Raw genomic sequence first — 27,194 nt, forward strand, 5'->3', positions numbered from 1 at the left:
GCTTTATATATTTAGATGTTCCTATATTAGGGGCATAGATATTTACAATGGGTATATCCTCCTGTTGGAATGCTCCCTTTATCATTATGTAGTGACCTTCTTTATCTCTTACTATAGCCTTTGTTTTAAACTCTATTTTGTCAGATATAAGTATGGCTACCCAGCTTTCTTTTCATTTCCATTTGCATGATATACTTTTTCCATCTCTTCACTGTTAGTCTATGTGTATCTTTTGTTTTGAGGTGTGTCTCTTGTAGACAGCATATGTACAGATCTTATTTTCTTATCCAAGCAGCTACCCTATGTCTTTTGACTGCAGCATTTAATCCATTTACATTTAAGGTTATTATTGATATGTAGTTGTTTATTGCCATTTTATTCTTTAAATCTATAATCCTCCTTTTCTCAATTTTTTTCCCTTTGCTCTTTTTACAGCAGGCCCTTTAACATTTCTTGTAGTACTGATTTGGTTGTAATGAATTTCTTGAGTTTGTTTTTTTTTTTGGTCTGGGAAGCTTTTTATTTCTCCTTCAATTTTATTTTATTTTATTTTTTTAATAAATTTTTATTAATGGTAATGGGATGACATTAATAAATCAGGGTACATATATTCAAAGAAAACATGTCTAGGTTATTTTGTCATCAAATTATGTTGCAAACCCCTCGCCCAAAGTCAGATTGTCTTCCGTCACCCTCCATCTAGTTCTCTGTGCCCCTCCCCCCCCCACCCTTGGTAACCACCACACTCTTGTCCATGTCTCTTAGTCTCATTTTTATGTTCCACCAATGTATGGAATCATGTAGTTCTTGTTTTTTTCTGATTTACTTATTTCACTCCTTATAATGTTATCAAGATCCCACCATTTTGCTGTAAATGATCTGATGTCATCATTTCTCTCCTTCAATTTTAAATGATAACCTTGCTGGATAAAGAACTCTTCATTGTAGGTTCCTGCTTTGCATCACTTTGAATATTTCTTGCCAATCCTTTCTGGCTTCAAGTGTTTCTGTTGAGAAGTCGATGTCATCCTTATGGGGGCTCCTCTGTAGGTAATTGACTGCTTTTCCCTTGCAGCTTTTAGTATTCTTTCTTTGTCTCTTAACTTTGACACTTTACTTACAATGTGTCTTGCTGCAGGCCTCCTTGGGTTCCTCTTTAATGAGATTCTCCATAAACTTGTGTGACTTTTTCCTTCATCAATTTAGAAAAAATTTTCAGTTATGATTTCTTCTTCATATAAGTTCTCTATTCCTTGTTCATTCTCTTCTCCTTCAGGAACCTCTATGATGCAAATGTTGTTTCTCTTCATGTTGTCACAGAGCTCTCTTAGAGTTTCCTCAGATCTTTTGAGCCTCTTTTCTTTTTGCTACTCTGTTTCGGTGCTTTCATTTATCTTGTCCTCTAAATCGCTGATTCAGTCCTCTGCTTCATCCAGCCTGCTCTTAATTCCTTCTAGTGCAGTCTTCATTTCTGATATTGTATTTGTCATTTCTGACTGATTTTTTTTATGATTTCAATGTCCTTTTTGATGCTTTCTTTCCCTTTATTTATGTGCTCATTATGTCCATCCAGTGTTGCTCAAAGACCCTTGAGCATCCTAAAAATCATTGTTTTAAACTCTGCATCTGGTAGTTTGGTTACTTCCTTCACATTCAGTTCTTTTTCTGGGGATTTCTCTTTTTGATTCATTTGAGTCACATTTCTCTGTGCATTTTGTCTGTGTATTAGGTAGTGCTCTCTGACTCTGAAATTTTTGTGTGGTCTTTATGAAAAAGATGGGCTCAGTGGTACTGTCTTCCAGGCCACTGTTTTCCTTGTTCTAGGAATTCTTCTTGAGGGTACTATTTTCCCTCTTGTTGTGAGTATTAGATGCAGTTGGTCCTTTCGTGGGTACAGTTATCCCTTCAGGCTGGCTGGCTTAAAAGATCAACCTTGATCATGTGTATTACACAGTGTGCAATGTCTGTCCTATTGGGTATATTCATTCTCCAGTGTCTGGTGCCAGCTAGACTCCACCTTTGGGTGTGCTGCTTGTGTAGGTAGTTGAGTCTAGGGTTGGTGCTGTCTGCCACCCACTACCCGTAGTGTTGGCTCTAGTTCTTCTTGGGTTGGCGTCAGCTGTTGTTTGTAACCCGCTGTGGCTACCAGTCTGCAGCTACTGCACTTTTCGCTGTTTGTGTCTGTGTTTTCTGTGTCTGGGTACTGGCGGAGGGGGTAACCTTTGTATAAGAATCAGCATCCTCCTGTTTAGAGATGACAATAGCTCCATAAAAGCCCCAAGCTCTGTAAGATTTGGCTCCATTTTTCAGCTGCTCCTCCTCCTCTTGCAACTGCCTGGTCTTCCCACAGAGTCTTCTGTAGAATGACTGTAGTGTAGACTCAGATTGGCCTCATCCAACCAACCCCTCTTCAGGGTGCACGCTTAGTGGATTAGGGCAGCTGAGGTTGTGAATACAATATTTGTGGGACTCCCTACTTCAGGAGTCTCTTTGGTCAGGAGCTCAGTACAGGGAATGTGGCCCCTACTCCAGAGCTTGATCTCTCAGCCGCTGCTGGATACTCAAAGTTTTTTTCTCCCCAACAAGATGAGCAGCAGGTTCAGACTGAGTGTGGCCATCAGTCCCCTCTGCAGAAGTTCTTTCAGCTATTGAGACCCCCATCTCAGAGAGGAAGACTGAGAGAGTCCTCTTCTGGGGTTGATGGTGCCCCTCCCAAAGTTAGCTATGCCCCTTAACCAGATCCAACAATAGACTCACAAGGACCCACACTTTAAATGTCCATGCTCCAAGGTTCTCTCCCTTCCCCCTGTGGAATCTAGCCTAGCAGGAGAGAATATCCAGTGCCCAGGCCCGCTGACTGTGAAGCTCCACCCTATCCAATGTACCTGAGCCACTGTACTGGTGCTGATTTCACAGAGAGTGAAACTCGCCTCAGCTGGGCCCGGTGTGAGCCTTTCCTTAGGATACCACTCTAGCAAGGGTTGTTAGGTCCTGAACCAATGCTTTCCACAGCTAGCCCCTAGATTGCCGGCCCTGGGCCTCCCAAGCAGGAATGTAGCACAGACCAGTGAGAGACACTGCCTATGACTGGCCCTCAGCAACCTTGGAGCTACAAGCAATTCAGAGTTTGTGGCTGCCTCTGCTGGGCCCAGGTGTACATGGAAATACCAAGCTGCACTCCTAAGCTAGTTTTTATCCACTCTCGTCCTGGGGAAAATCCACTCAAACGGCCAAGTTTCCCTGAGTCTTGCCTCCTGCAACCTGTCTGCTGGCTGCTTATTGGGCTCAACCACTGAAAAAACCTTTGCTAGAGTCTAGAGCAGTGGTAGTCAACCTGGTCCCTACCACCCTCTAGTGAGCGTTCCAGCTTTCATGGTGGGCGGTAGCGGAGCAACCAAAGTATAAATAAAAGGATAGATTTAACTATAGTAACTTGTTTTATAAAGATTTATTCTGCCAAACTTAGCAAAAATCCGACATAAAGTACTTGGTAAGTAATTATTATTATGATATATGCTTTAACTTGCTGTAACTCTGCTTTATAAATTTTATAAAGTAAGGTTACTTCCCTACTTTATAAATCACCATTACTGTGGAACCAGTGGGCGGTTAGAAAATTTTACTACTAACAGAGATACAAAAGTGGGCGGTAGGTATAAAAGGTTGACTACTCCTGGTCTAGAACCTGCGGCAATTCGGCAATTAGGAAGGGTGGTTGGTGTGGCTTTGCCCCTTGGCCCCAGGTGTCAGTCTGTCCAGACCTCAGTAAGGTGACACCTGAGGAGTTCAGTGGGTGACCTCTGGAACCCAGCGGTGTGGTCTGCCCAGAGACAGTTTCAACTGAGTCTCTTTTGAGGTGGAAGCACCAGTCACAGACTGGGGAGAGGATGGGGAGCAGCTCCAGTCTCAACACCAGAAAACTGAGTCACTGATGTGTCCCCTGCTTCTTGGCCTCTCAGAATGACTCATCACCATGACTGGGGCAGGAGAGACTCCTGAGTGTAGAGCAGTTGCTTTTCCCCAGGCTGATGCCTCTCAGAGGATTGCTCTACCCAAGAAAGATGATGACTACAGTACTATAGAATGACTCAGCACAGGGGTTCTGGTGGCTGTTCCCCATAGTGTCTCTCCCTGGGCCTCCAACTTGACACTTTCCTCTCACAACTCCAGTCCTCTCAGCTCTCCCCTGTCAGAGCCCCAGGTAAGTGGCTGTGGACAAGGTTTTCTGCGCAGGCCCTTTAAAACGGAATCTGGGTCCGAGAGCTGTGTCTCTCTCACAGACGGAAATCCGGCTCTTTTCACAGCTAAATACTGTCTAGGCGCCTCTTCTAGTCTCTGGGGCTCTAGGCTTGGATCCGGGCCTGGGGCAGAGGACCCATACCTCTCAGGGCAACCCACCCTGCACTGAAAGTCCCTTCAGACCCTCAGTCTCTGATCGGTCCTGGGAGTAGCACAGCCCTTTCCGTGACTCTGCACATCCTACCAGTCTAGGTGTGGTGACTTCAGTGTTCCTTGATTATAGACTCCTCTTAGTTTAGTCCAAAGTTGGTTTTTCAAATGACTGTTCTTAAATTAAGTTGTAATCCAATTTGGTCCTGGGAGGTGGCAGTTGGAACGTCTGCCTACTCCATCGCCATTTTTCTTCCCCAGCTTTATATATATTTAAATTTCCAAAGAACTTAACTGTCTCATTACAAAGTACACTGCTCACAAAAATTAGAGGGTCAGGGAACGTGCAGATACTCCAGTACTTTCAGTCTTTTGAATAGTGCATTTTCACCAATGAAATAAAAGTTGGTTATGCATCTCATCTGCATAGTCAAACAACTTTCTTTGATGTGTCATTTGCTTTTCTGATGTTCTTCTTTAATAATAAATTAAATAAATGCTTCTTTAATCGCTTCATATTCATTTTGAAATATCCCCTAATTTTTGTGAGCAGTATAGTTTCTGTCATGAGAGCCCTACAAAGAAATAGTGGGAACTCTCCTGAAACACTATAAAGAATCTATTAATCTATTATCTTAAAAGTACAAACCTTCCCAACAAGAATAAAAAATGTAGAGGTTTTAAATACAATATACAGCACTTGGGGAATGTGCACAGCCTCTAACGTCAGCTCACTGGCATGGTCTGGCCTCTGGTTTCAGGATGAACAGACTTTAATAATATACAGATAGGACTCAAAAGTGACCCAAATGTCGTTGTCAACTACAGTACTAAACAGGCCAGTAAGAATTCTATTCCATCCCAAAAGTATTTGTCTTGGGTCATCTCTAATGAACCCAGAAGAGTCAGCATATTTCACAGGGGCTAAATAAAACTTTTTAAAAGGTTAACGGAAAAATATTTATGTGAAAAATGCCTCCAAATAATCTTTTAGTGGGTGGATTCGGCACATACCAATGAATACCTTTGAGCTCAGTCCAATTCTGAATTAAGCTAGAGTTCACCTTTAAGAAACAATGAACCTGTTTTTAAGTAAAACTCTGTATTAATAAGAAACGTGGAATGTGAATACCAAAAAAAAAAAGATATTATCAGCTGAACTCTATCTAAATATTTTAAAAGTTTTCCACGAACTGTCAGTAGATCTTTAAAACGCAGAAATGTTTTTTAAAAGTTGTTCTTCATTCATCTGTAAAAATCTAGCTTTTTATGTATATGTCAAGCATTAAATAGCCCTGTGCTAAATTTAACACAAACCTCACATGACAGAGTTATGTGCTCCTGCCCTTCAATGTGACAATGACAAAGGGTAAAATCCACTTAGAATCATCCACCTTCAATTGCAATTTGGTCCAGGGAAGAAAGCCTGGGAAGCAGGCAAAAATTAGGTCCATAGTTTAAGTCTGCAGACAATCAAGCCAGGAACCAGGCTATGTAATCACAATCACTTGCAAAACCATTTAAACTATTTTTTAGTTGTAACTGTTAGCAGTTTCTTAGGACTGTAATTTTTAAAATAATATCTTCCACCAAAAAAATAGTAATGTCTCCCACTTCCAAAATTAAATGCACATGGACATGAACTTCCTTTGTCTACTTAATTAGGTGCTAGCTACACCAGGGGAATCTCCTCTCTCCCCTTTCTAATTCTGCCTTCCATTCTTTTAACTTTTGTACACTATGGTTCCAAGCTAATTTCATATTTATCTGAACAATGGCCAGCTAAAAATTTGATCTAATTACCTACAATCTATGAAGTAAGGTAGTTTCACAAAGGAAACAATGGAGAAGAGTGGCTTTATGATGACATTCCGTTTTTTGCAAAGTAGTATGTTACCTTTTCAGATGTTATTCAAGGGGGGCAAACCGTTTTTCAAAGGTTACATAATTCCAGATTATCAACTTTTAAACTGGTATGCATAACTCTGAATAGAGCACAATGAATAATAAGATGTACAATGAGATTCTCGAGGTCAGACAATAGGTCAGCGAGGCAGCCTGCACTGGCGATCTCAAATTCCTGCCTTCCCCCACACGTGTCATGCCGGGAGGTCCCTGCTCTGACCTCTGCCTGCAAACCACCGACACAGGCATGCTCCGCAAGACAGAGAAACCACTCACGGCCAGCTTTCAAGCTGCTGGAACTCCTTCAGGAGAAGAGAATTTAACCTAAATGTTACCATAATATATAAATTTAAACTACATTTAGGTAATGGATTCATCACTTGAGTGATTATTTCCTAAGAAGAGACTACTATTTCCTAACGCTACATACAAGCTGGCCCCACTGGAATCTGGATCCTACTAGAGAGAACCAGCCCATTTCAAAGTTGTGCTGCCCTTGTCCTGCCTGGTTCCACCTATAGCAGGGACTACTCCATATTCACAGGGAGGGACCTGGGATCAGCTTTCTCACCCCTCACAGCTGAGAAGCGGGGAGGGACCATCCTCCTTTCAAATTCTCAGGGAGAACTACTGCAGACCAGAGGACACTCTCCGGTGTGTATAGTGTGGTTAAGTTTTAAGCTGGCTTCAAACAGCGTTATCACATCTAAGATAATATTGAAAGCCAATCTTTTACACGTTCGTACCCATTTCTGATCACTGAACCTCACTGGCCTCTTTGATCCCTCTTCCCCCACTTGCAGAGGAGTTCCCACATCTGTTAGCAAGTTAATAATCAACAAGCACATAAAGCTAAGAGCCAAAATGTCACTGTCTAACGCTGGAGTTTACAGAATATTTATGATGTGATTTCACGTTAAAACTGTCAAGTTAAGAACTGACTTCCATATTCAAATAAATAATGTTTATATTCTTTGAAAAAGTGCCGAGTGCCAACAGTAACTATTCAAGTATAAACTATATACTATAGTCTTTGGTCACTATGTGCATGCAAAAGACATCCAACAGATAAAAAGCATAAGAATGGAATTTTGGGTAAGCCTACCAGCATTGTATATTTATTAAATAAGAGGAGTGAGAAGGCACAGAGGGGAATCAACACCATTCAGTAAAAAAACAGGCACTGTGCTGAGTAGCCACATAAACTGCAATCAAGTCAATGCTTCTGACATTCTCTTACCAAGTAATTATAAACCTATATATTCAAACATCAAAGGAATTAAACTCTCTTAGAATCCTGAACTGATTCCATTTTTTTCTTTGGGGTACATGCTAAGCTATCACATTCATCATCCTTACATAGAGAGAGATCAAAGGAGAATCCTATTAAGTTATTTCAATTATTCCCAGAAAGTAACTTATGAGTACCATTACCTCACTGAAATATTCTTTTCAAGAGGCTACGTTTTGATGATCCAAAAATTCAGTTCTTATAAGCATGCTTTGAAAAAAGTTTGTTACTAATTTCATTCTACATCAAGAGATGAGGTGCTGATACCAAAATAAATTATGAAAATTTACAAACTGAAGTTTATTTGGTACCCAGAGGTTATATACAGAAGAAAAGTAAGGTTGAGAATGGCATAGATTTGACCCCACTGGCCCTTCCCTCCATTGGCTGGCTGTTTTGTTTTACTGATTTATAGTAAAATGGTCACTTCAGTGAAAACAGACACTTTTCAGGAGAGGAAGGAAGAAAGTTGAAGACAAATGTCTATGCTTCCAATGCATAACAGCCTGATCACACACCTTTGAAAAAGAAATAAACCAAAGTGGACTTTTAAGCATCGGATAACAATATCATTAGAATGCAATTGTGAGCAATTTTATTCTTTTATTTCAATTAGTAACATTAACAAAATATTAAAAATTCTAATGACTCAGCACAATGTGAAAAATGCTTATTGCAAAGTTAAATAAAAACAACACAGTACAAACTTTCATCTACGTTAGAGATGAACTCTATCATCTTCCTTCGTTTCTCATGGACGAGCAAGGTCACTGCCAGGTACCACACGGGGGAAATCTAAGTGGATACACTGGTAGCGGCTGACTTAGAATGCTGCTGTAAGCTACATCCACATGAAGTGAGCTTTGAGGGCACCATTCTTTGCATTAAAGACAGGAAAAATAGTTTAAACAATTGCTCTTTAATAGTTAAAACAATTGTCAGTTCATTAAAATCCTGACGAATCGTCACAATAGCGACAGAAGTCATGAATACTATTTGATGCAGTAGAAATACAGAAATCTTCACAGATAATGTAAGAAAAGTAGAGCAAACTCCTCCCTAAAAGGCCATGAAATTATCACACATTCATGTTTACTAGGTAATTATCCTCAGTCTTGAGAACCATGGACAGCACAGCGCCCAGACTCATCTAGCAGAACAGAAACACTACTGAATGCTTATCATCTGTACTGTGGCCAAGGATTACACAGTGGATTTTTGCATTACTCTATTTAGATTAGGTGTGAACTTAATTTTAATTAATAAAACTGAATAATTTTTAATGAAAAAAATTATAATTATGTAAAAATTTGTGTTTACCTAAAAAGAATTACTATAAAATATTGACTTTAGAGTATAATAAATTTGTAGATAATTGCTTTTATTTTTTGATTCTTTCATTCTATAATTACGTTGCAATAAAAATAACTTAAAAAAAAAGAATGTCATCATTATGTGAATTAAATGGCACACCATCTGCAATGGCTTAACCACATTAAGAATATGAGCGCCAGACGTCACGGAAATGGCGCCGTAAGCAGCGCGTCCGACAGCTCTCCCCTAAATCACAACAAATTTATCAACTAGAAACAGAAAAATTTATCCTCGGAGCATTCCGGAGTTCCACACAAACTGATAGCGAAAGGACTGTTATCACTTGAATCTGAGAGACGAGGGTGTGGAAGAATCTACCACAGGGACGTTCTTTCAAACCGCAAGGAAGTGCGCCTGTGGTGAGTCAGCCCATATACTTGGGAACCGCGAGCTGCCGCGAGCGGCCGACACGAGCCGCCACCGCCAGCCTCCGCGAGCCCCCGCCGCGAGCCGCCACCGTGAGCGGCCGCCATGAGCCGCCGCCGCGAGCCGCAGCGAGCAGCCGCGCGCGCCCGGTCCGGTTGAGCACCGCTGACATTCCCAGCGGCCCGCACACTGCGAGTGGGGGTCGCCGGCCACCGGTGCCCGGAGCACCCCATTCGCGCGCGTGCCTTGGGCATTCCACGGCCCAGGGCGCCCTGCTGGCCCGCACACCCAGGGGGCTCCATTATCCTGCGCCTGGTGCGGTCCAGCTGCCAGCGGCGGGGCGAGTGGGAGAGGCTTGGGAGATTCTCTCCGTGGGCGGGGCACCTCACCCAGCCATTCAAGCTAACAATCAAACGTTGGGGGAGGGGCGCGCGCAGGCAGCCTAAAATACCTTCGGAAGCACAGCTGCGACCCAATCACTGAAATTAGCTTAACCCATGAAATCTGCGCACCCTCGGTTCTAATTGATAAGATCTCTCTCAGTTCAGCGATCCAAGACAAGAGGCGTGATATTTTTTAGTGCCTCTCGCTAAAGGGGCGGGGGCAACTTCTGATTGATAGAGCTTCCATATTCAGGGATAAACGCTAACAAGAGGGACTTGGCAGATAATAAGGTCTATACTACACTAGTCGTAAGCAGAGACTAGTGCCTCTTCTTCCCTGCAAAAACAGGCTACAAAGTGTGGAAAGCCTGGGTTGAGAGCTCCAACTAAATGATAGGCGCTGAACAGTCACCTTGACAACAATTGACTCCCACCCCCGCCTGATTACACTGGAGGCCCTGACTGTCAGAGCCTTTCCCAAAGCCTTGCACTGAGTGGGGGATAGAGTGGGGATTTCCCAGCTCTTTGAGCCTCTTACTCCCCAGGCAGAAGCAGTTGCAGCCTTATAGCTGGATCACCAGGTTGCTAATTCAGAAAAGGGGGACTAGGAGAGAGAATCCAGGAAAGCAAACTCTCTCATCGTTGGACCCTGCAAACGCCAACAAGCCTTTACTTCCAGCAAGACTAAAGCCAATTATATGACATTGCCATAGAATCCCATCAACTGCAAATCCCTACCTAAGAGTGACACAGGGGCAGAGCCTGGGGTACAGAGTCACCGACCAGGAAGAGGGAGAGAAAAGAAAAAGGAAGAAGTTAATCTCTCAAAATCAAGAAAAACCCACAGACTTTACAACTTGATCCACTAATTTTTTGTTGTTGTTGTTGTTGTTTGTTTCTTCTATCTTTTTGCCTTTATTTCCTCCACCTCGGTCCTTCTATTCTCTGCCCATCTTATGCTTCCCCTTTCTTGAACTACACTACCCATGAGTGTTGCATTTTATTTTTCTTCTTCATCCTCACCCTCCTTTAAGGTTATACTCCAAAACACTTAACTCTCACTCTCTCCTCTTTTGTTTTTGTTTTTTTTTGTTTTGCTTTATTTTGTTTTTTTCTCTTCCTATTTTATTTCTTCCTTCGTTTTTCTCTTTTTCTTATTTTTTCCTTTCTATTCGTTTTTTCTTTTCTCATTTTACTTTCCTCCCATATAATCCTCAATCACGAACAAATTAGTTAATTTGGGACTCAAGGCTTTTTTTTTGGCTTTATTTCTCTTTTTTGCTTTTGTTTTTATTTTTTTTTATTGTTTGTTTATTTTTGTGGCATTTTGGGTCCTCCCAACCCAAGGTCTCCATTGTATTTAGTCTTCGCTCCACTTAATACAACAGATTTTTACTTATTATTTTTATTTTTTCTTCTTTATTATTCTTTTTTGGTCCTTTTTTCTGGTTCCCTCTTATCCCTCTCATTATATCTCTTAGTTGACCATCACTTACAAGCAAATCATCTTATGCTTGTCTAAGATTTTCTTCCTTTTTTTTTTTTTTTTTTTTTTTGCATTTAGTAGGTCCCTACTCCCTTTTTTTTGCCCCTTGAACTCTTCACCCCAAATCAGGCCCTCCATTACAGGCACGATATTTCCCTGAGGAGGGGAGAGGAGGGAAAGAGAAGAAAGAAAAAAAAGGGGGAAATAATAAATTATTACTGGTTTTTTTTGTGGGGTGTTTTACCTTTTTTTTTTTTTACTTTTTACTCATTATTAATTCTAATTAGTGCTATCAACAAGACCACCCTCAGATGCTGATAAGAAAGAGGAAATCGAATATTATGGATACAAAAGAAAGAGAGGTAACACAAATAGATGTGGAAAAATCTATGGAGAAAAGACTTAACATATTGGAAGCCTTGGAGCTAAATGACAGAGAATTTAAAATAGAAATCTTAAAAATACTCAGAGATATACAAGAAAACACAGAAAGGCAATATAGGGAGATCAGAAAACAACTCAATGAACACAAAGAATATATTACCAAGGAAATTGAAAGTATAAAAACAAATCAAACAGAAATGAAAAACTCAATTCACGAGCTGAAAAACGAGGTAACAAGCTTAGCTAACAGAACAGCCCAGATTGAAGATAGGATTAGTGAAATAGAAGACAAATAGAAGGCTGGAAAACAATACTCCAAGCAAACAACACCCAAAAAAAAGCAGGCGTAGCAATACTCATATCTAATAATGCTGACTACAAGACAGAAAAAGTACTCAGAGACAAAAATGGTCATTTCATAATGATTAAGGGGAAGTTGAATCAAGAAGACATAACAATCCTTAATATATATGCACCAAACCAAGGAGCACCAAAATATATAAGACAGCTACTTATTGACCTTAAAACAAAAACTAACAAAAATACAATCATACTTGGAGACCTCAATACACCGCTGACGGCTCTAGATCGGTCATCCAAACAGAGAATCAATAAAGATATAGTGGCCTTAAACGAAATACTAGAACACCTGGATAACTTGAAGCACAACAGAGAGAAGAAGAAAGAGACTCAAAAATAATAAAAAACGAGAAAGCCCTACAGGAATTGTCTGACTCCATCAGAAAGAATAACATAAGAATAATAGGTATATCAGAGGGAGAAGAGAAAGAAAATGGAATGGAGAATATACTCAAACAAATAATAGACGAGAACTTCCCAAGCCTGTGGAAGGAACTAAAGCCTCAAATTCAAGAAGCAAACAGAACACCAAGTTTTCTTAACCCCAACAAACCCACTCCAAGGCACATCATAATAAAGATGACACAAACCAATGACAAAGAAAAAATTCTCAAGGCAGCCAGGGAAAAGAAGAGTACAACATATAAAGGAAGGCCTATTAGATTATCATCAGATTTCTCAGCAGAAACTCTACAAGCTAGAAGAGAGTGGACCCCAATATTTAAAGCCCTGAAAGAGAGGAACTTTCAGCCAAGAATACTATAACCATCAAAGCTATCCTTCAAGTACGAAGGAGATATAAAAACATTCACAAATACAGAAAAGATGAGAGAATTTATCAGCAGAAAGCCCCCACTCCAGGAAATACTAAAGGGGGTTTTCCAACCAGATTCAAAGAACAAAAGAAAACAACACCACAAGTAACAGCTCCACCAAGAACACAATAAAACCAAACTTAAACTGTGACAACAAAGGAAAAAAAGGGGGGAGAGGATGGAGACTAACAGTAGCAAAGGACGATGAAGTGCAGAAATACTTATAAGATAGGGTACTACAATGAATATGGTAGGTACCCTTTTCATTACTTAATGGTAACCACCCTTGAAAAAACCACCACAAAAACACTTGACTTAAAAAAGGTAGCAACAGAAGAAAGAAGTATGGAACACAAACAAACAAAAACAAATGATAGAAAAACAAAAGATAAGAATCAAACTAGATACAAAACTAACAGAAAGCAATTTATAAAATGGCAGTAGGGAACCCACAAGTGTCAATAATTACACTAAATGTAAATGGATTAAACTTACCAATAAAAAGACACAGAGTAGCAGAATGGATTAAAAAAGAAAATCCAACTATATGCTGCCTACAAGAAACACATCTAAGCAACAAGGATAAAAACAAATTCAAAGTGAAAGGCTGGAAAACAATACTCCAAGCAAACAACACCCAAAAAAAAGCAGGCGTAGCAATACTCATATCTAATAATGCTGACTACAAGACAGAAAAAGTACTCAGAGACAAAAATGGTCATTTCATAATGATTAAGGGGAAGTTGAATCAAGAAGACATAACAATCCTTAATATATATGCACCAAACCAAGGAGCACCAAAATATATAAGACAGCTACTTATTGACCTTAAAACAAAAACTAACAAAAATACAATCATACTTGGAGACCTCAATACACTGCTGACGGCTCTAGATCGGTCATCCAAACAGAGAATCAATAAAGATATAGTGGCCTTAAATGAAATACTAGAACACCTGGATATGATAGTCATCTACAGGACACTTCATCCCAAAGGGACAGAGTATACATTTTTCTCTAGTGTACATGGAACATTCTCAAGAATTGACCATATGTTGGGCCACAAAGACAATATCAGCAAATTTAGAAAAATTGAAATTGTACCAAGCATATTCTCTGATCATAAAGCCTTGAAACTAGAATTCAACTGCAAAAAAGAGGGGGAAAAACCCACAAAAATGTGGAAACTAAACACCATACTTCTAAAAAATGAATGGGTCAAAGAAGAAATAAGCACAGAGATCAAACGATATATACAGACAAATGAAAATGAAAATACGACATATCAGAATCTCTGGGATGCAGCAAAAGCAGTAATAAGAGGAAAGTTCATATCACTTCAGGCCTATATGAACAAACAAGAGAGAGCCGAAGTAAACCACTTAACTTCACACCTTAAAGAACTAGAAAAAGAAGAACAAAGACAACCCAAAACCAGCCGAAGAAAGGAGATAATAAAAATCAGAGCAGAAATAAATGAAATAGAGAACAGAAAAACTATAGAAAAAATCAATAAAACAAGGAGCTGGTTCTTTGAAAAGATCAACAAAATTGACAAACCCTTGGCAAGACTCACCAAGGAAAAAAGACACAGGACTCAAATAAATAAAATCCAAAATGAAAGAGGAGAGATCACCACAGACATCATAGATATACAAAGAATTATTGTAGAATACTATGAAAAATTATATGCCACCAAATACAACAATCTAGAAGAAATGGATAAATTCCTAGAACAATACAACCTTCCTAGACTGAGTCATGAAGAAGCAGAAAGCCTAAACAGACCAATCAGCAGGGAGGAAATAGAAAAAACTATTAAAAACCTCCCCAAAAATAAAAGTCCAGGCCCAGACGGTTATACTAGTGAATTCTATCAAACATTCAAAGAAGACTTGGTTCCTATTCTACTCAAAGTCTTCCAAAAAATTGAAGAAGAAGCAATACTTCCAAACACATTTTATGAGGCCAACATAACCCTCATACCAAAACTTGGCAAGGATGGCACAAAGAAAGAAAACTACAGACCAATATCTCTAATGAATACAGATGCTAAAATACTAAACAAAATACTGGCAAACCGAATACAACAACATATTAAAAAAATAATACATCATGATCAAGTGGGATTCATCCCAGAATCTCAAGGATGGTTCAACATACGCAAAACGGTTAACGTAATACACCATATCAACAAAACAAAGAACAAAAACCACATGATCTTATCAATAGATGCAGAAAAGGCTTTTGATAAAATACAACACAATTTTATGTTTAAGACTCTCAACAAAATGGGTATAGAAGGAAAATATCTCAACATGATAAAGGCCATATATGATAAACCATCAGCCAACATCCTATTAAACGGCATAAAACTGAGGACTTTCTACCTTAAATCAGGAACAAGACAGGGTTGTCCACTCTCTCCACTCTTATTCAACGTGGTGCTAGAAGTTCTGGCCAGAGCAATCAGACAAGACAAAGAAATAAAAGGCATCCATATCGGAAAAGAAGAAGTAAAGCTATCACTTTTTGGTGATGATATGATCCTGTACATCAAAAACCCGAAGGACTCCACAAAAAGATTATTAGAAACAATAAACCAATACAGTAAGGTCACAGGATATAAAATTAACATACAAAAGTCCATAGCCTTTCTATATGCCAACAATGAAATATTAGAAAACGAACTCAAAAAAATAATCCCCTTCACGATTGCAACAAAAAAAATAAAATACCTAGGAATAAACATAACAAAGAACGTAAAGGACCTATATAATGAAAATTACAAAGCATTGTTAAGGGAAATCGAAAAAGATACAATGAGATGGAAAAATATTCCTTGTTCTTGGATAGGAAGAATAAATATAATCAAAATGGCCATATTACCCAAAGCAATATACAAATTTAATGCAATTCCCATCAAAATCCCTATGAGATTTTTTAAAGAAATGGAACAAAAAATCATCAGATTTATATGGAACTATAAAAAACCCCGAATAGCCAAAACAATCCTAAGGAAAAAGAATGAAGCTGGGGGCATTACAATACCTGACTTTAAACTATATTATAGGGCCACGATAATCAAAACAGCATGGTATTGGCAAAAAAATAGACACTCAGACCAATGGAACAGAATAGAAAGCCCAGAAATAAAACCACATATATATGGTCAAATAATCTTTGATAAAGGGGCCAACAACACACAATGGAGAAAAGAAAGCCTCTTCAACAAATGGTGTTGGGAAAACTGGAAAGCCACATGCAAAAGAATGAAACTCGACTACAGCCTGTCCCCGTGTACTAAAATTCATTCAAAATGGATCAAAGACCTAAATATAAGACCTGAAACAATAAAGTACATAGAAGAAGACATAGGTACTAAAATCATGGACCTGGGTTTTAAAGAACATTTTATGAACTTGACTCCAATGGCAAGAGAAGTGAAGGCAAAGATAAATGAATGGGACTACATCAGAATAAAAAGTTTTTGCTCAGCAAGAGAAACTGATATCAAAATAAACAGACAGCCAACTATATGGGAACTGATATTTTCAAACGACAGCTCAGATAAGGGCCTAATATCCAAAATTTACAAAGAACTCATAAAACTCAACAACAAACAAACAAACAATCCAATAAAAAAATGGGAAGAGGACATGAACAGACACTTCTCCCAGGAAGAGATACAAATGGCCAACAGATATATGAAAAGATGCTCAGCTTCATTAGTTATTAGAGAAATGCAAATCAAAACTACAATGAGATACCACCTCACTCCTGTTAGATTAGCTATTATCAACAAGACGGGTAATAGCAAATGTTGGAGAGGCTGTGGAGAAAAAGGAACCCTCATTCACTGTTGGTGGGACTGTAAAGTAGTACAACCATTATGGAGGAAAGTATGGTGGTTCCTCAAAAAACTGCAAATAGAACTACCTTATGACCCAGCAATCCCTCTACTGGGTATATACCCCAAAACCTCAGAAACATTGATACGTGAAGACACATGTAGCCCCATGTTCATTGCAGCACTGTTCACAGTGGCCAAGACATGGAAACAACCAAAAAGCCCTTCAATAGAAGACTGGATAAAGAAGATGTGGCACATATACACTATGGAATACTACTCAGCCATAAGAAATGATGACATCAGATCATTTACAGCAAAATGGTGGGATCTTGATAACATTATAAGGAGTGAAATAAGTAAATCAGAAAAAAACAAGAACTACATGATTCCATACATTGGTGGAACATAAAAATGAGACTAAGAGACATGGACAAGAGTGTGGTGGTTACCAAGGGTGGGGGGGGAGGGAGGACATGGGAGGGAGGGAGGGAGAGAGTTAGGGGGAGGGGGAGGGGCACAGAGAACTAGATGGAGGATGACGGAGGACAATCTGACTTTGGGCGAGGGGTTTGCAACATAATTTGATGACAAAATAACCTAGACATGTTTTCTTTGAATATATGTACCCTGATTTATTAATGTCATCCCATTACCATTAATAAAAATTTATTAAAAAAAAAAAGAGAGAGAAAAAAAAAAAAAGAATATGAGCGCCATATATGTATCCTGATTTATTGATGTTGCCCCATTAAAAAAATAAAATTATTAAAAAAAAAAAAGAATACGAGTGCTTATGTCTTGTGGTAATTCCTAAACAGCAAACATCAAAATTTCTTTGTATCTTCCACAACATTAAATATGGCATCTTGAGCCCAGACAAACCCAATAAATACCCAGTGACCTACTAGTCACTGAACCACCAATGAGCACAAAGCATAGTTAAGGTAAAAGTGAAAACTTACTGTTATTTGTTGGTTCAGGAAAACCAGGCTTTGGACCACTCCATCCTTTGTTTTCCCCTGTCTGAAAGATTAAATCAATTGTTAAAATCCAGCAAAACAGACTTATTCAAAAAGAAAAATGTTAAGTAATCAATTAAGCAAGGGCAAAGGTCATTTTTTCCACCTCTGACCCAGGAGCATGGACACGAGAGTAGCTCACTTGAACAATACTATATATCCCTTTTCTACATTCAAATCTGCATCTTCTTCCATCTCATTTTGCTTTTATTTTCATGTACACTTACAGTTTAAGTCATCAAGAAAGCCCCATATTCAGTACATTATATACAACAGCACCTCTACCTAGGTGGTTAAAAAGTAAACAGTTCTTATTCAAACAGCAAACAATAATTATCATCACAAGTGCTAAAGAGACGAAAGCAGCTTCTTTCTCCCTCCTGAGGCCAAATTAACAACAGAAATAGTATTGTCTCTGTTCTAGAACAATCCCTATGACAATGGTCACCAAATATGGTTAACTACATGAGCAAAAAGTTGAAGACTAAGCTCTCACACTTCAAGTAAAACTTGTAATATCCTGACTTTCACCAGATGATTTGATATGTGCTTGGTGTCAACTCAGATAGTCTGAAGTAGTATTTAATGCAATTAATCAGGAACATTAACATTAACAAAAGGTACATTTCTTACTATAATCAGCATTTTATACTTGTTATCAGATGTCAAAGATCAAACGGATAAATTAAATCCAGGTGTAAACAAAAATAGAATTCTAGTACACAGTTTGCCTCTGTAAAAGGCTGGAAGGGGAGTCAATGTCTGTAAAAATGCAGGTACATGTCATGAGGGGCAGGGAGACTCCCACCTCTATGTTCTCTGTGAAGCACTAGACAAGACCACAGAATGAGAGGGAAGCTGGTGGAGGGGGTGATAAGTTGGAGGAAAGTGCACATGGTAGGGAGTAAGTCACTTTCAGGAGGGGCAAAATGGGGCCAATGAGAAGAATACAGGTTCTCAGGCATTTGCTGGCCCAGTTGAAGCTGTTAATAATAAATTTAGCATTTCATGCAATCTTTCATAATTCCTCTCCCTCTACAAATAACCAAAGTTATTTAAATATTAGATTGTATTCCCTATGCTTAGTTTTTCACTTTCAACTGAACCCCAAGTCTACCACTCTCATTTCTATCCTAACACTAATGAAACTGCTCTCGTAAGGTTTAGGCTAAAACACAATAGTGTGAACACAAGGAGGAATCTCTTCTCTCTCCCAAAATACCTCTAAGGTGATCATCCAATAACCCATATAAATCCTCTCCCTTTCTTCCCTCCACCCTCTGCCCCTAGAATATGAAAGGAGTCAACAGCAGTAGAGGTCAAAGTCTGGAGCCTGAGAGCCACCGAACAAGCCGTCCCTAACTCAGCAGACACAGGAGGCTAAGCCTCACCTGCATAAGTGTGCCCAGTGTGCCAGGCCCCAAGGAGCCTCGGAATTAGAAGCACACCTGCTCCTTCCCCAGAGATAAATCCTTCAAGGGCCTGAACACAGAACAATGTCTAGAAGTCTTTCAAGATGCTATGAACTCTCCAGGTCACCTCGCTGACCCTGAGCAGACCTATTTCCTACAAGGTTTCTCTCAGGCTACATTCTGCTACTCATCTTACTCAAATCCATTCACTCCATTATTACAGGATCGCCTTAGACGAACACAAACCAGATCATGTCAGGTTCATGTTCAAGTGTTAAACTTATAATTCTCCAAGTTGTTCACTTTGCACAGCAACAGTAGTTTCAGCCCTCCCTGACTTTTCAGATCTGTCTTCATGTTCTCTAGGTTCTAGGATACTGTAATTTTTGTTATTCGATTAAAGCACCTCATCCCTAACCCCTACTGGTCAGTTCCTTGGGTTCAGGTACCAAATTTTGGTCACCTCGTCTTTGGTTGTAAGTATCTGGCACTTCATGGGTGTGATGGTTAATTTTATATGTCAACTTATCTGGGCTACACTACTCAGATATTTGGTCAGATGTTATTCTGAGTGTTCCTGTGACGGTGTTTTTGGAGAGACTTACATTTAAGTGACTGAATGCTGAATAAAGCAGATTGCCCTCCATCACGAGGAGGAGGGAGCTAATCAGTTGCCAGCCACCCAGAAGGGTTGACCTCGTAGGAACAAGAGGGAACCCCCAACAGATCACCCCACCTCCACACCTGAACTGCTAGCACCCTCCTGAGTCTCCTGGCTCTCCAGCCTCCCTCTCAGATCTTGTTCTGGCTGAGCTTCCAGCACTGCAGGGACCAATCCCTTAAAATAAGTCTCTGAATGTGATGCGTATATATGCATATGTGTGTACACACACACAGGCATATGTACACATGTATGTATATGCGCATTTCCTGTTGGCTCTGCTTCTCTGCAGACACTAACGAATAATGCAGTGGATATGCAAAAAATATTGTTTTTAAATTAATGAAATTAATGTTGTTTTTAGTGTTTTGTTTTTAATTACAAATAAATGTCTGAGATTTATTTTGACCTATTTTTATAAATCACTCATCAGGTTTAAGTCAATATAAATGTGTTAAGTTAAAACAACATATACGCATGCAAGAACTATAGAAACTTGAACACATGTTAGGTTTCATGTTACAAATATTTTTAAAGGAAGAAAAAGCATTGACTACCCAGGTTATAAAAACAGAATTGAAATCTCTAGTGATACCACACAGACAAATAATTTTTTAATCACTCCAAATAATTGGCTATATATTCATAGTTGCTCTAAAAAAGTAGATCTAAATGATTTTTAATAGATGATTTTGTTTCTACTCTAGACTTTTGAAATGTGTTCCTGCAGAAACTAAAAATCTCTCTGAAACAGGAATCATAATGTGAGAAAATGGCATGGAAAAAGCATATTGCTTTTGATAGAAATAATTATTAAGCCTGTTTTGTGAATATTCATATATATGTTAATAATAATTTCTACATATACCTAGACAAATGATAATTTAATACGAAATGAAATGAAGCCAGTTCTCGCCAAGTTCCCTGCCAAGTCCTGGATCCGGGGTTCCCCACTTCCCCTGCGACAGAGGCAGGTGTGAATGATGTCAGTAACTGTGCAGAAGAGACAGGGAACCATGAACACAAGTCTTGGCAGAAATAAACACCCTCTGCGTTTACCTTTAAATTTAAAGTAAATACAAAAATTAGTTTATAGAGTGTCTGTCCAATATAGTTGCTGCCCTAAAGGGATAACTCAGGGTCTTTATTTCCAGTGTTTTCAGCTGTATTTCAGAAATAAAAGCTAACAACCTCTGTTCTTAAAAATTTAGTACAAATTAAAACTGTCCATGTGGCAAAACCCACCAGCTAAAAATTACTAAATTGGTATTGTACAAAATACACACAGCCATACAACAAATTTTCAGTATTTGCCAACTGTAAGATTATAATTAATATTTCTTCATCCTGACTCCATAAACAGATGGTTTATAACTGGAAAATCTATTTTTCGAAGTATAGAGTACTGCCTTGGACAAGTTAAAACTTGAAGTCTACTTTAGCGCCAGTCAAGACATTACTTAGAGTCAAAAAACATGGAAACAGAATTTGTTGATGTCCTAACAGGATAGGACGTGTACCTGTAAACTTAACTCTCACCTTGTCAAGTTGATCTTGAAGACCAGTGGACGCTTTATAACCCAGTTGTAACAGCATTGCTTCCGCGGCATTTTTTTTGGCTATCTTTTTATTAGGTCCTGTTCCAGTAGCAACTTCATTGCCTACCTTGACCTGATAAGATTAAAGGAAGAAATTAGTGAGCATTGCTTTGATAAACAGGAACTCCTTAACACCACAAAGCAATGTGTCCTTCTCTCTAGCATTCAAAAATACAAAGTTTAGTCCATAATAAAAATGACTGATAAGATCTCATTTATGTAAGATTATATGTACAAGTGAAAAGATACATGGAGAAAAATATGAAAATACGGTTCTCAAAATGTTGACAGAGGTTATCTTAGGATGATAGAATCTTAGATTTTCACTTCTTTACATATTTCTGGATTTTATTTTTAAACAATAAACTTGTATTATTTATATAAGCAGAAAAATTAATTTGACATTATAATAGAGTATATGTTGGTTCTAACTACATTTAGTATTCTTTATTTAAATTAATAAACTGAAAGGGCTGAAATTCATGCTGGTGCCATTGAAAATAATGTTCACAATGCATACCAAGTTTATAAATATTTATATTAAATATTTCCTGAGGAATTAATATACAAAGGTTAATATGGTATTGTGGTTAAGATCAAAATCTTCCAAGTCAGATTTGGGTATAAAATTCAATTCTTGGCCCTGGCCTGTTGGCTCAGTGGTAGAGCATCGGCCTGGCGTGCAGAAGTCCCGGGTTCGATTCCCGGCCGGGCACACAGGAGAGGCACCCATCTGCTTCCCCACCCCTCCCCCTCTCCTTCCTCTCTGTCTCTCTCTTCCCCTCCCGCAGCCGAGGCTCTATTGGAGCAAAGATGGCCTGGGCTCTGGGGATGGCTCCTTGGCCTCTGCCCCGGGTGCTGGAGTGGCTCTGGTTGCAACAGAGCGACGCTCCGGAGGGGCAGAGCATCACCCCCTGGTGGGCAGAGCGTTGCCCTTTGGTGGGCGTGCCAGGTGGATCCCAGTCGGGCACATGCGGGAGTCTGTCTGACTGTCTCTCCCCGTTTCCAGCTTCAGAAAAATACAAAAAAAAAAAATTTCAATTCTTCTACTTCCTAGCTATATGAACTGATTCAAATTATTGTAACATCTCTAAGCTTCAGTGTTTTCATCAGTAAATGAAGGGTAATACAACTGCCTTATAGTGTTGCAATGAAAATTAAGTAAGAAAATGTATGTTAACTAGAGTGTACAATTAATCATTATTGCTCAATAAATAGCAGCTTTTTCACATTAGAACTATCCCACAGTTCTCTTCAGTGAATAAATGATGCACATGTGTGTGTGTGTGTGTGTGTGTGTGTGTGTGTATATATATATATATATATATATATATATAAATATACATCACTCATCTTACAACCACACACACATTTTCTGAGTTGGGTAATCGTCTTTTAGAGACACATGTGCCAAGAGATAATACAGATATAAAAAGTAAATCTGAAATCAAAAAATATAAAATTACAAGGAGAAATAGAAAATATATAATTTATAGTGGAATTAAATATGTTGGTCTCAAAGAGTGACTGAAGAAGCAGATAAGAAGGTAATCACGCTTTTAAAAATTAAGCAATGTAATCTAAATAATCTATGGGTAAAAGGAAAAATCTTAGTGCTAACAAATTAGAAAATATTTTAAATAGATAATAATGGAGATACAATATGTCAAAACTTGAAGGATGCAGCTAAAGGATCTAAAAAAAATACACAGCCATAAACATTAGAGAAAGAAAAGTAATGAGCTGGACAGCCATCTCAAGACATTAATAACAGCAAAATAAATCCAAGGAAAACAGAAGCATAAAGAAATTGCAGAAATTACAGAAATAGAAAATAAAGTACAAAAGAGAAGTTCAAAGTGTCAAAAGTTGGTTCCCTGAAAGAAATAATAAAATGATAAACCAAAAGTAAGGCTGATTGGGAAAAAAAGACACAAATAAGAATGAAAATGGATAATGACAACAGCTTCTGTAGCATTCCAAAATAATAAGTAATATTGAATATTCTGGCTAAACACTTTTGAAAACTGATGACTGCTGTTCCTCGAAAAAAATCATTAAAAAGGAAAGTCACAACACAATAGAACATATCTGAAATGCCACCTAAGAGCAAAAAGACTTACATTACACAATATACAATGGAGTCCTATAAGTCAGTTTTTTAAAAAGCCAGTAGAAAAATGAAATAGACGGTCTATATCTGAAAATATGGACCATTGTATCAGATATCATCGTGCTTTGTTTAAAAAATTATCAGCAGAAAGCTTCAGCAAGCTCGTGCCACGTTAATAAAATTTCATAGTGACAACATACTGGGTACTATCAATGAATGGGTACATAGTTCAGCTAAATCCAGATTCTGGGTATAGAGCATGCTACTTCTACCCCTATTTTTCTTTTCCTTTTTTGGCTCTTTCATTTGTCTCAGAACATACAGATTTCCCATCTGCTACCCTGTTGTGTACCGTTTGCCATTTATTCTTACATCACTATTTAGAGTTCAATGTGTTACTATTCCATCACTACTTTTTAAGCTTCAGTGGACCAACTACTTTTAAGGAACTAGGGATATATAATACAGAAGGGAGGAAACCTTAAATGTAAACAATGTGCAAGATTATGACAAAGACAATGCACTTTGTTAATAGAATTTTAGTCAAGATGAGCTATCGTTCTTATAGCATATGAAACATTGAAAATATATTCAGTATAGAAGTTCTGTAACTATCACAAATCTCACAGTTCCAATCTGCGTAGTTTTTGAAATAGTCATTGCTTTTTCTTTGGAACCCAGAACCTAGTGCATTATGACAAATCAGCAGTAATCTGGGCCTCACTCGAAAGCACTGGTCTAGAATCATTCAGGGCAGATACTTGGCCAGGTGAACACATACCACCTGTCACGTCTGTGCTGGCCTGCACCTGACACAACAGGCCCTCGGTCTAATATGCTTGAGTCCCTGGCTGGCGCCAGCCTCTGCTACCTGGTATTTTTCCCAGTGCTCGGTTTGTTCCAACAGCCCTTGTGTTGTTGCTGGAATGCTTGCTAGCTGAAAGATTAGGCCAGCTACGTCAGAAGCTTCCTCTCTTGCTCTGAGTGTCAAAAGGCTGGCCAAAGTAAATGGAAGGCAAAGATCACTGAGCAACAAATATGTTTCATCTGTTTTCATACACTATATACATGTCACTCACTGATTCAGTTCTTCTGCCGGCTCACCCATCCACCTCTCTTATCACCCCAGGCCTGAGCCCTTCGGCTCCGGGGCCTGCCCTTGACTATGCTGCTCCCATCTCGGCATTCACCTTGGTCCATGTCCTCGGCTTCCCTTCTGACCTATTCTGATTCCTTCAAGACTTCTAGAGTGGATACTGTCAGAGTCATGTTTCCCATTCACCAGCCCGTGTCTCACAGAAGTTCTTACACAGGAGGTTCAAGAGTTTGTGAGTAGCTATCCCAGGTTATTTGTTAGTATTAAATGAGACTTCTGAAAAAAAATTTAATTTAATTTGCAAGAAATTTTAATAAAATATAAATTAAAAAAGACTGCTGCGCTGAAGGACTTTGATTCCCTGCTAACGACAGTCACTCAAAAATAAATCACTTCTATATAAAAGTCAAGCAAGTATGCAATAAACTTCATAAGTCATCTTCCTAGAAAGCTCACAAATTTTATAACTATTATAAATAAGATTTTATTAAAATGTCACTTTTTCTGCAAAGTTCAATTTTGCTATGCAATACATTTAAGACTGCAGATTGCTGTAAAAAAAATAATTTAAATAAATCAAGTCCTCAAAAACCCAACAAAAACTTCTAAAATAGTATTTACCAAAAAGTTAATTCATTATCTTTCATTGAGTCAAACTGATAAAATTTGCTTTTTATCTTTTTAAAAACCTAGTGATCTTAATCACAGGTAGAAAACTTAACATGATTTGATATATAGTGGTACAGTGTGTTGGTATGCAATTTAGTTATTATTTTCCTCTTTGAAAACTTAAATCCCTCTGTCCCCAAAAATTAAAAGCTTTAAGAAATTTGCTCTGGAACTAATACCCAAATAAAGTCATCAGAGATTGTCTTTTATCTAGCGATCAATAACAAGTAATCGCATACATTTTATAACACCAGAAAATTACTTTCTTGGGTGATAAATATTAGCATATCATCTCTAGATATTTTACTTCCACATTCAATTTTAACAAATAATAATATTGTTTAAGTAGTTTATACAAAAGCCTTTACTTTGATAAAGTTACAGCAATACAGTAATGAATCCACTGGGACTTCCAGAAGGGGGGAAAAAACTATATGAATTCAGTGTGAAAACATGTAAAAGCACAGCCAAATGTTCCCATTTGACTAGAATGTTTACAAATACCTGTAAAATGGAAGCTGGCATAAGGTACTCTAAATTCCTCTTTCAAAAGGAGGTACTCAATATACTCCACAGAAAAGGAATGGTTTAATAAAGTCAAAGCTAATTTTTACTCCTAATACAGATCTAAAATGTAAGCAAGTTTCTTCTTCATGCTTTTAAGTTCAAAGAATACTTTCTAGAATTCTTCAAAGCTAAGAATGCAAAAAGAAAAAACTGGTGCACATATTTTACAAAGTGAAGATATTAGAACAACATTGTTCTGGGTCCTAATGACATCTACACCATATGGTCTACTAACCACAGACCAATCCGCCTCTGTGGATGTCTAGGTGCCCAAAAGTGGTTTATCTGTGACTGCATCATAAGTTTACATCTCCAACAAAAGCCAAATATAGTAGCTCTCAATCAGGCAGACAGGCAGCAAATACACATCAAAGGTTTCTTAACGTCCTACTATACATATATCACTGTGTTGGGTCCTGTGAGATAAAGAAATATAAAGATTATAAATTAGGAAGGAAGGTAAACTTTAGAAATGTATGAGAAGTTCATCAGCATGAGACTATGCCTGAGTATCAAAATTTCTCCCATATGGTCAGCACTTAATTAATATGTTTGTTTTGACTGGATTATATTAAAGGTGAGATCCATGGGTTCCAGTGGAAGAAGTTTCCCTGACAAGCCAATTATAACAAAAACAGTTTGGGGACAATAAAGATAATTTAAATACAGACTGGTTATTAGAGGATTCTGATGAATTTCTAATGTAAGAAAAACATACTTTTTTTTTTAGAGATACACACTAAACATGTAGACTAAAATGACATATAGTTAGAAATTAGTTTTGAAATTCTTCAGGAAAAGAAGGCAGAGAGGGAGAAAGGAAAGAAAAATTAACACGTGTGGTGAGAATCTGAACTGTTACGTCTGGATGGTGGGCATATTTCCCAACATGCTATTATATCATTTTTTTTGATAGTATACGATTAACTATATCCACCTTAAGACATGTTTGCAATTTCCATAATCAAAATTAAAGTTTTCTCCAGCACTGGCACTTGAGCTGGCCCATGAAGATGCAAAGACAGGATCTAAGAGGAGGAGGGTGTTTTAGCTGGTCCACCCCATTAACAGTCCCCACCCACCTGCCAATCAATCCACTAGCCACCAAGCTCCGTCCTCTTGGCTGCAAAGACTGCTGTTAACACTCTTAGCAATCTGAGTCCTGCGGTCCTCATTGTGGTTAGAGAGAGCTAGCTCTCTTTTCCTAAGTTTCCTGAAAACCCCAAAGTTCATGGTCTTATACCAATTCCATCAACGTTCATCGTTCTCAATTTTGTTCCTAATTTCATCTGTCTCCTAGTCCCAATCATAAAACTGTCTTTGGCTGAACACAGTAAGATAGAGACAAGCCTTCGAAATGATAAACTCTGAGCTAAAAAGCCTGTGTGAACTCAGTTCCCTCAAAACTCCTCTGTCTATGCCAGTGGTTCTCAAACTTTTTGAAGTCAGAGCA

The 27,194-nt window shown here is 38.4% G+C and overlaps 1 protein-coding gene across 8 annotated transcripts in view; it reads right to left on the bottom strand.

The window, feature by feature from the left end:
- STAU2 (staufen double-stranded RNA binding protein 2) overlaps positions 1-27,194 on the bottom strand; it is a 312,186-nt gene that overhangs the window by 174,269 nt on the left and 110,723 nt on the right. For all 8 annotated transcript variants that reach the window (XM_066266331.1, XM_066266328.1, XM_066266330.1 and 5 more), the window contains 2 exons: positions 21,238-21,369; positions 17,569-17,629 (listed from right to left, as the gene is read on the bottom strand). In XM_066266331.1, the coding sequence (XP_066122428.1) occupies positions 17,569-17,629; positions 21,238-21,369 (193 nt within the window). The remainder of the gene's footprint in view (positions 1-17,568; positions 17,630-21,237; positions 21,370-27,194) is intronic.

Source organism: Saccopteryx bilineata, chromosome 3, assembly GCF_036850765.1.
Source record: "Saccopteryx bilineata isolate mSacBil1 chromosome 3, mSacBil1_pri_phased_curated, whole genome shotgun sequence".
NCBI classification, from domain to species: Eukaryota; Metazoa; Chordata; class Mammalia; order Chiroptera; family Emballonuridae; genus Saccopteryx; species Saccopteryx bilineata.